The sequence below is a fragment of the Alosa sapidissima genome, chromosome 7 (assembly GCF_018492685.1).
Source record: "Alosa sapidissima isolate fAloSap1 chromosome 7, fAloSap1.pri, whole genome shotgun sequence".
NCBI classification, from domain to species: Eukaryota; Metazoa; Chordata; class Actinopteri; order Clupeiformes; family Clupeidae; genus Alosa; species Alosa sapidissima.
Window position 1 is genome coordinate 3,161,023 of NC_055963.1, and position 10,000 is coordinate 3,171,022.

General features: G+C 44.8%; 1 protein-coding gene across 1 annotated transcript in view; it reads left to right on the top strand.

Moving 5' to 3' along the window:
- Window positions 1-10,000, top strand: part of scube3 (signal peptide, CUB domain, EGF-like 3) — an 87,885-nt gene that overhangs the window by 68,853 nt on the left and 9,032 nt on the right. The window contains 5 exon segments of the mRNA XM_042097736.1: window positions 946-1,068; window positions 1,844-1,960; window positions 8,061-8,153; window positions 8,611-8,730; window positions 9,096-9,251. Coding sequence (XP_041953670.1) covers window positions 946-1,068; window positions 1,844-1,960; window positions 8,061-8,153; window positions 8,611-8,730; window positions 9,096-9,251 — 609 coding nt within the window.

Sequence of the window (10,000 nt, forward strand, 5' to 3'; positions counted from 1 at the left end):
TAACATTCCAATGGAAGGTAATTGCTAAATGCGGTACAGGATGTGGCTATCAAAGCTGGTTATTATAACGTTTGTAGTAGCCGAGTGATTGAGCAGAAGGTCTTTATCGTGTATGAAATGAAAACAGGATGTTAAATGAAGTCTGTGACTGATTATTTAGTGAGAATGTTGGCTTGTGTCTGTGAGTGTATGTGTGTGTGTGGGTGTGTGTGTGTGTGTTTTGTCTGACTTCAGAGCGGGGTAACACAAGCGGAATGTCTGGCTTTCTCTGGTGCTGACTTCAAACCACACACACACACACACACACACACACACACACTGACTTCAAACTATGTAATCAGGCATTAATCAAAGTCAATCACAAGAACAACTGTAATCAAAGGCAGACTTTATTTCACTGGGGCCATAAAATCAACAGTTTGTGTTCAGACAGAGTTATGGGGACCTCCTAGTATGCACACACCTTCTGCCACACACACACACACACACACACACACACTCAAACATTGCCATATTGTCTCTTGGCCTGTGTGTGATTCGGAAGAGTGTGTGAGTAGTTTGCATTGCTTATTTTCTGTCGTTGTGCACACAAGCTGTGTGTTCATACTGTGTAACCACTAGATGTGTGTGTGTGTGTGTGTGTGTGTGTGTGTGTTTGTGCTGTAGATATCGATGAATGCAGTATTAATCATGTAACCACTAGATGTGTGTGTGTTTTTGTGGTGTAGATATTGATGAATGCAGCATTCATCGTATAACCACTAGATGTGTGTGTGTGTTTTTGTGCTGTAGATATTGATGAGTGCAGTATTAATCGTGTAACCACTAGATATGTGTGTGTGTGTGTGTGTGTGTGTGTGTGTGTGTGTGTTTGTGCTGTACATATCGATGAATGCAGTATTAATCGTGTAACCACTAGATGTGTGTGTGTGTTTTTGACTGTAGATATCGATGAATGCAGCATTAATCGTGGAGGCTGCAAGGTCGGCTGTGTGAACACCTTGGGCAGCTATGAGTGTACCTGTAACCCCGGCTCTAAGCTGCACTGGAACAAGAAAGACTGCATCGGTAGACACCGCAATCAAGCTAGTAATGACTCCGGGCACACTATTTGTAGACAGCCTACAGATACTCAGATAGATTGTAAACAAAAGATCTGTTGACTACAATGTACAATTAGGTCACGGTTAGGTTACAGTTAGATTAGGGGTTGAGTTTGGTGAAGGTGCTGTCAGAAAGATTGAAGTTGAATTTTAACTAACCATCTCTGAAGTCTCTAAAATGCAACCATGGCTACTAGCAAAAGCAAATACAGCATTCACAGCAAATAAGCTTTAATGCATTTTCAGCTAGCAATAGCCTAGCTAGTGGCTACAGAACTACAAACATGAGCATCTATATGAAATAAATTTGTAACCTTTTGTAAGCAAGCAATAGCACTATTAGCATCAACATAGCTTACACCAGCAATAGCATAGCAGATAGCGAGCAATAGCACTATTAGCATCAACATAGCTTACACCGGCAATAGCATAGCAGATCGGGAGCAATAGCACTATTAGCATCAACATAGCTTACACCAGCAATAGCATATTATATGTTAATATATAATTATAGGTGTTAATATATAAACATGTTAATATATAATTATGGGTGTTAATAAACATGGTAATATAGAATTATAATAAACATGTTAATATAGAATTAAGGGTGTCTTTGTGGGCTACAGGATCTGTATTATCTAACTGAAGCCATTTATTTAAGACATAACAATCAATTCTGCATATGAGGACTTAAACCTATTTCTGTGTGTGTGTGTGTATGTGTATGTGTGTGTTTGCAGAAGTGGTGAAATGTGTCTCTGGTGCAGTGCAGCCCAAAGCAACCCTCATCTGCAGCAAGTCTGGAAACAAGGAGAGCTGTGCACTCACCTGTGCATCAAAGGCACATTATCTGGCAGGTACAGACACACACACACACACACACACACATACATGACACATAAACACACACACATACACACACTCACACACACACACACACACACACGTCCTCCCACAAACACACACACACAGACAGACACACACATACACACACACACACACGTCCTCCAACAAGCACACACACAGACAGACAGACACCCACACACACACACACACACACACACACACACACACGTACTCCCACAAGCACACACACAGACAGACACCCACATACACACACGCACACACACACACACACACAGACAGACACACACCAGTGTAGTCAAGTCCAGTGGCATAACTATAGTAGGTGCAGCAAGTGCAGTCGATTAGTTGAGGATGAGATTAGTCATTAGTAGAGATTAGGCTTGTAGGAAGATTTGAAACATTAGCATTTCTAACCTGATGATGGTAGTAAAAAGGCTAGTTGTTATTTCAATATGGTGCTAGTTTCTATTGTTTGTGTTGCAGTCATGAAGTCGGTAGCGCAAGTGGCCCAACTGTAGACGACACTGTTAGTAGTCCAGACCAGGCCGAAGCGACAGTCAGTGGCAGTGCAGAACAGGAGCAGGACAGGAGCAGGAGCAGGGGAGGACGTTATCCCACAGACAGGGGACATTTTGAAAATGTCTTGGACGCTTCCATTAAGCGTTACATCTTAACTATGGGTTCTTGTAAACCGAGCGGTCCTTTCCCTAAAAATCAGCATAATCGCTGTTTCTGATGTGTTTTATTATAAGACCACAAAGGCCGGTATCAAATTGCCGCGGAATTGGCTTTGCTATTCACCAAAATGGGATTGTGCATACTGTGAACCATGCTGGCTGTTTGGGGATCGCATTTCACCCCATTATAACAATGCATGGGTGAATGGAGTTCGTGATTAGGGGCATGTGTTGTGTTTGAGCAATGGAAACTCAATGGGACCATCGATAGTAATTTGGAGAGGGACGTGCGTAATGCCGCACTTTTTTGGAGGGGAGTGCTGGAGCACATAGTAAATGTGACACTAACTCTGGCTTCTTGTAACCTAGCATTCAGGGGTCATCAGGAGGTATTAGGACAGCCAAATCGGGGACATTTTCTTGCGATAATTGAGCTGCTCGCGTGTTATGATCCTGTGCTGAAAGAGTTGATAAGCCGCCCACAGGGTTCGATTAAATACCTCAGTCCGGCTATCCAGAACGAGCTCATTCACATACTGTCCTTGCGTGTTCAGCAGAACATTACAGCCGACATTACTGAAGCTCCGTTTTTTTCCATCATAATGGACACTACGCAGGATCTGTCCAAGCATGACCAACTTAGCCAGGTGTATAGATATGTCACATGTGCAATGGATAAAGCTGTCGATATTACATTACATTACATTACATTTGGCTGACGCTTTTTTAACCAAAGCGACTAACAACATGGTAAACAGTAAGTGTTAGAACAATTCTCACAATTTTAGGACAGTTTAAAAAAAACATTAGAGTACAGTAAGAATAAGTGCGTCGGTGAGTGCTGTTTTTAACAGTTACTTGTCAGTTTAAAAACGGCTGGTGAGTGCTAGGATCAGTAAGACTTGTTGTAAGTGTACAGAATATATAGAAGTGACGGAGTCTTTTTTGGGATTTATGGAGACAGTAGATACATCTGCAAGTGAGTTGGCAGTTAATGTGTTAGACAGCATTAGGCGAAATAGCCTTGACATGTCGAAATGTCGTGGACAGGGCTACGACAGAGCAGCAAACATGAGTGGCATTTACTCGGGGGTACAGGCCAGGATTAGGGAGAAGAAGCCGCTTGCGACCTACGTTCACTGTGCAGCGCACAACCTGAACTTGGTGCTGAATGATTCTGTGAAAAACATCTCAGAGATGGAGCAGTTTTATGAAACCATAGAGCATATATATGCATTTTTTGGGAACAGCATTAAAAGGTGGAGCATGCTCGTTGGTATAGTTACAGGCTCAGATCACCCAGATGTGACTCTTAAGCGATTATGCCCCACTCGCTGGTCCTCCACATTTGAATCCTTTAGTGCCATACGGTACAGGTATGCGGATGTAATGAAAGCGCTGACAAAAATATCGCTTACGAGTGATGAAGGGGATGAGCGCAATGAAGCTGCTGGGCTGATGAAGTCAATGGAAACATGTAGTTTTATTATTTTGGTGGTTGTGCAGACTAAAGTGTTGGAGACAGTAAATGCTGTGTCTAAAACACTCCAAGCAGACGCTTGCAAATAAATGGGGGTTCAGAGTACATTTGAAAATGTTAGAGCACGGAGAGTGAAGCGTCACTTTGACGATCTATCGGAAGATGAGCGCTTAACCGATGCAGAGAGATACTTCAAAGTGCAGGTATTTAATGCAACTCTGGACATCATAATCAGTCAGCTCTCCCAAAGATTTGCAAGTATGCGGGAAACTTGTCATGTGTTTGAGTCTTTACGTCCTATGACCCTTCAACTCGCAGGTGATGATGAACTGCTTGAAAAGGCAAGACGTTTGTCAGACCATTATAGCAGGGACATTGCACCGACATTCCCAACACAACTCCTCTCATTCAGGTCTTGCTTTAAAGCAGAGATTTCACAGAAGTCATCTATTTTTCAACTTGCCAAAATCCTGGTGGTAGATTATGACAGTGTAACATCCACATTCGGGGAAGTGTGTACTGCTGTTTTTTCTGACATTGCCTGTGATCTGACATTGCCTGAGCGATCTTTTTCCAAACTCAAACTTATTAAGACCTACCTAAGGAGCAGCATGGGGCAGGAGAGGCTCCGTGGGTTAGCTATCCTTTCCATTGAAAATACGAGAGCCAGAGCATTAAATATTGGGAACATCGTTGACGATTTTGCACAACGAAAGGCTCGTAATATGGCCTTCTTCTAATGGCCAAATTCACGCATATTGGGGATTGTATGCATATGAATGATTTTATTTGGTTTCTGCACGGTTACATAAGTTAGGCTACATTAAGTTTTGTTTCTGCGCAGTGCGAGTTTATAAGCAAGCAATCAGCAGAGGGTTAAAGAGGCGCATTGAGCGCATTGAGTGTTACCATAATTCCATGCGAGTTGATGTTAATGCAGTAATATTAGATTACTCTGGCCTGCAGGCTGTTAATAAAAATATTTGTAATGTTTTCACATGTAATGGATCCTATGTATGTGTTTTTTATTTGAAATTGTAATCTGTAACTACTAAACTACTTCGGTGCCTCAGGCCCTTTGCATAAACAATTGAAGTCACCCTTAATGTGTATTGCATGTATCAGAGCTAATTCATCCTGGGCCAAAGTGTGTTGGTATGGGGTCTGCGTAGCGCTCTCGCACCTGGGCCCACCATTGGTTTGATACACCACTGGTCAAGTCACTATGCCTCGAGTCCGAGTCCGAGTCCAGGTTCGAGTCCCCAGCGTTAAAGTCCGAGTCAAGTCCAAGTCATTAAAAAAAATTCCAAGTCAAGTCTGAGTCAAGTCCACTACTCATCCGAGTCAAGTCTGAGTCAAGTCGCTATTGATCCACGTCGAGTCCGAGTTGAGTCCCTATTGATCAAGTCCAAGTCCAGCACTAAAGTTAGCATACATGTCCTTCCATTTTTTCCCATTGCAGATGAAATCCTTAAAAGCAAAACGGACAATCTTCTGTCTCCAAGCAGGGGTGCCGTCACTTGTGTGAAAGTAGTATTGCCAAATTGTTTGCCAAACCCAATGTGTTGTATTTATTATATCGGAGAGAATACCATACCATAGCCATACCATAGCCTACCATAGCCTATAGGCCTACTCATAATAAATGAGCAATCCATATCCCAATCACACAGGCCATTAAGTCACATTTTGCTGACAATTGTACTCTGTAGGCAGTGTTGTGGAAGTTCATACTTCACAAGAGCTAGATGGACGTTGGAGCAAGCCTATTTCGTAAGAGGTAGTGTGGATCATAAAAGGGTCTCCCCCGGGCATTTTGTTAAATAGCCTACACAATTTTAACGCAGTTTGGGAGGGACAGAAATACCTAAGAGAGCAGGGCCCGTGTTGGCTTCTTTCTGACTCCGGTGACGTGAACACTGGCTACCTGCAACTGCATAATGTTATCACTTCACTGACACTATGGAGACATATTTCATGTCAACAATGGAGAAAACTATCTTTCGGTTAACGGAGATGCAGATCATCTGCCTAATTAATTTATTTGTGCAACAGGCCATATTCTACGTTCATTTCAGCGAGATGAGTGAAATAATTTTTTCTTTAAGCTGCCATATTCACCTGTTAGAAATAGAACAAGTTGCTATTTCCTTTTCCTTTTTTTTCGTGCAGTGGATTAGGCTATCAAATCGCTCGTTTGAACAGTAACAGTAATCCACTTAATTCATGGTTTTAAATATAGTTATTTCTGGCCTACCCACGAGAGGTTCAGTTTGTCAGTTTCACTTGCGCAGACACGTAGGCATTGACACTCTACATGGACACCCTACTAGGCTACAATTTAATGTTATGCTTCTATATTTTATGACACCAAAATTAAGAAGTATGCTATCTTGATCGGGGAAACTTTTAGTTTATTTTTCTTTTGATGCGATAATAGCCTGCTGCAAATTAACAGACAGAAGCATGTCATTCGTGCTCAAGTCCAAGTCAAGTCACAAGTCTCTAAATTTAGCTCATGACTCGGACTCGGAGTACTACAACACTGACACACACATACACACACACATCCTCCCACAAGCACACACACACACACACACACACACAGACACACACACACACACACACACGTCCTCCCACACACACGCACACGTCCTCCCACACACACACACACACACACACACACACACACACACACACAGACAGAGGTGTATTACGACTGTGGGTTCACCTGTGTCATTAAGGTTAGGTGTCTAGAAGTGCTTTTAGTTGACATCAGAACAACTCCACATGCAGAGCTTAAGTGAAGCTTTGGTGTGTGTGGTGTGACATGGTGCAGTGGCGTGTTTGTGGTGTGACATGGTGCAGTGGCGTGTGTGTGGTGTGACATGGTGCAGTGGCGTGTGTGTGGTGTGACGTGGTGCAGTGGCGTGTGTGTGGTGTGACGTGGTGCAGTGGCGTGTTTGTGGTGTGACGTGGTGCAGTGGCGTGTGTGTGGTGTGACGTGGTGCAGTGGCGTGTGTGTGGTGTGACATGGTGCAGTGGCGTGTGTGTGGTGTGACATGGTGCAGTGGCGTGTTTGTGGTGTGACATGGTGCAGTGGCGTGTGTGTGGTGTGACATGGTGCAGTGGCGTGTTTGTGGTGTGACATGGTGCAGTGGCGTGTGTGTGGTGTGACATGATGGTGCAGTGGCGTGTGTGTGGTGTGACGTGGTGCAGTGGCGTGTGTGTGGTGTGACATGGTGCAGTGGCGTGTGTGTGGTGTGACGTGGTGCAGTGGCGTGTGTGTGGTGTGACGTGGTGCAGTGGCGTGTGTGTGGTGTGACGTGGTGCAGTGGCGTGTGTGTGGTGTGACGTGGTGCAGTGGCGTGTGTGTGGTGTGACGTGGTGCAGTGGCGTGTGTGTGGTGTGACGTGGTGCAGTGGCGTGTGTGTGGTGTGACATGGTGCAGTGGCGTGTGTGTGGTGTGACATGGTGCAGTGGCGTGTGTGTGGTGTGACATGGTGCAGTGGCGTGTTTGTGGTGTGACATGGTGCAGTGGCGTGTGTGTGGTGTGACATGGTGCAGTGGCGTGTGTGTGGTGTGACATGGTGCAGTGGCGTGTGTGTGGTGTGACATGGGGCGTGTGTGTGGTGTGACATGGTGCAGTGGCGTGTGTGTGGTGTGACATGGTGCAGTGGCGTGTGTGTGGTGTGACATGGTGCAGTGGCGTGTGTGTGGTGTGGTGTGACATGGTGCAGTGGCGTGTGTGTGGTGTGACATGGTGCAGTGGCGTGTGTGTGGTGTGACATGGTGCAGTGGCGTGTGTGTGGTGTGACATGGTGCAGTGGCGTGTGTGTGGTGTGACGTGCAGAGACCTGAGGTGGTGCAGTGGCGTGTGTTGGCGCGATGCTGCCCCCTGCTGGTGCGTGATGGTGTTTGCATCTCTCTTAGAGTCGGAGAACAGCTACAGCCTGAGCTGTGGGGTACCTGTACTGAGAGGGAAGAGCCAGTCACGTCTCAACACCAGCACACAAGGCTGCATAGGTAAGACACACACACACACACACACACACACACACATCATAGAAAAGTGGACAAACTAAATGGAATCTACTGTACAGATGATACTGTAATTGTAATCTACTGTGTGTGTGTGCCTGTGTGATTTTGATTTGACATGTGTTTTGCACCCAGCTGTATTTGATTTGACATGTGTTTTGCACCCAGCTGTAAGCATATGAATTGCTGCTGTAAATCTGGATATTTTTACTGTACATGGGGGTTTATGGATGCACACACACACACACACACACACACACACTCACATGGAACAGAGAGAAATGAAAATCCCAAACGCATGTGTGCTTGTGTCCTCTCTGTGTCTCTCCGGTGTGTGTGTGTCCTCTCTGTGTCTTTCCGGTGTGTGTGTGTGTGTGTGTGTATGTGTGTGTGTGTGTGTGTGTGTGTCCTCTCTGTGTGTGTCCGGTGTGTTGGTCTGTAGAGACTCTGGCCCCTCCGGTGAAGCAGACGGCCTCTTTCAAGATCAAAGACGCCAAGTGCCACCTGCACCCCAAACTCCGAGGGAGGGCTACAGACGATGGGGGCCGCATGCCAGGGCCAGGTGAGACACACACACACACAAACACACACACACATATGAACACACACACACACACACACACACACACACACACGCACATGTATGAACACACACACACACACACACACACACACATATGAACACATACACACACACACACACATACACACACACACACACACATACACACACACACAAACACACCCACACACACACACACACACACACACACACATACTGTATACATAAACACACAATATTTACTGACTCACTTATTTCCTCACTACTTTATTTACAACTCACTGTACAATGTACTGTATTTCTGTGTGTGTGTGTGTGTGTGTGTGTGTGTGTCTGTACATGTGTGCATGTGTGTGTGACACCAGGTGATCAGCCATGCAAAAACTGCCAGGTGACCTTTGTGAACCTGAAGTGTGACTCCTCCAAAAAGGCCAGAGGTCGAAGGGCACGCAACTCTAGCAGAGAAGTCACACGCATCACACTGGAGTTGGAGGCAGAGGTCAAACCTGGAGACATTACAGGTCAGTGTGTCTCTTTGTGTGTGTGTGTGTGTGTGTGTGTGTGTGTGTGTGTGTGTGTGGTGGCACAAAACCCATGGTTCGGTTCGTATCACGGTTTTAGGGTCACGGTTTTCGGTTCGGTTGTTGTTCTTGTTGTTATTTTTCCTTTTAATGTTTAACACTTCAGGAATATCTTAATACTTATGATGTACAGCTTAATTATACAGCATTTATGCTGAGTATTAGTATAGTTATATCATGTGATCATGCACAAACTGAAATAATTTGACCTGACTTTAAGCACACCATTAAGACCATCTCTGAGGAAAGGGGAGATTATGATACAGCAAGAGTGAAGACATAGATGATTTCAAATTGCTTTTCATTTATTTGGCAAAAAAAGTAGAATGTGTTACTACGTTTGTGCTCTTTTAGCAAAACTAAAATTGACTGAAATATTACAGAATATTTTATTTCTACACATACTGTACCGGAGCCTACCCGAGCTATGCAAGATAGCTTCTAGGCTACCACATAACATTGACAAGTCCTGTAAATGCACACTTCCTCTCCTAAATGCACACTTCCTCTCCCGTCTCTGCCCTGTAAATGCGCACTTCCTCTCCCGTCTCTGCCCAGTTTGAACGCTCCTCTAGTTTCTCTCAACAGGGCTATTTGCTCACTGAAGTTGAACGTACCAAACCTGTCAGAGCCGTGCCACTGGAGGAGGGGGAGCTGATATAGCCTCCGACTCCCCTTAATTACTGCAG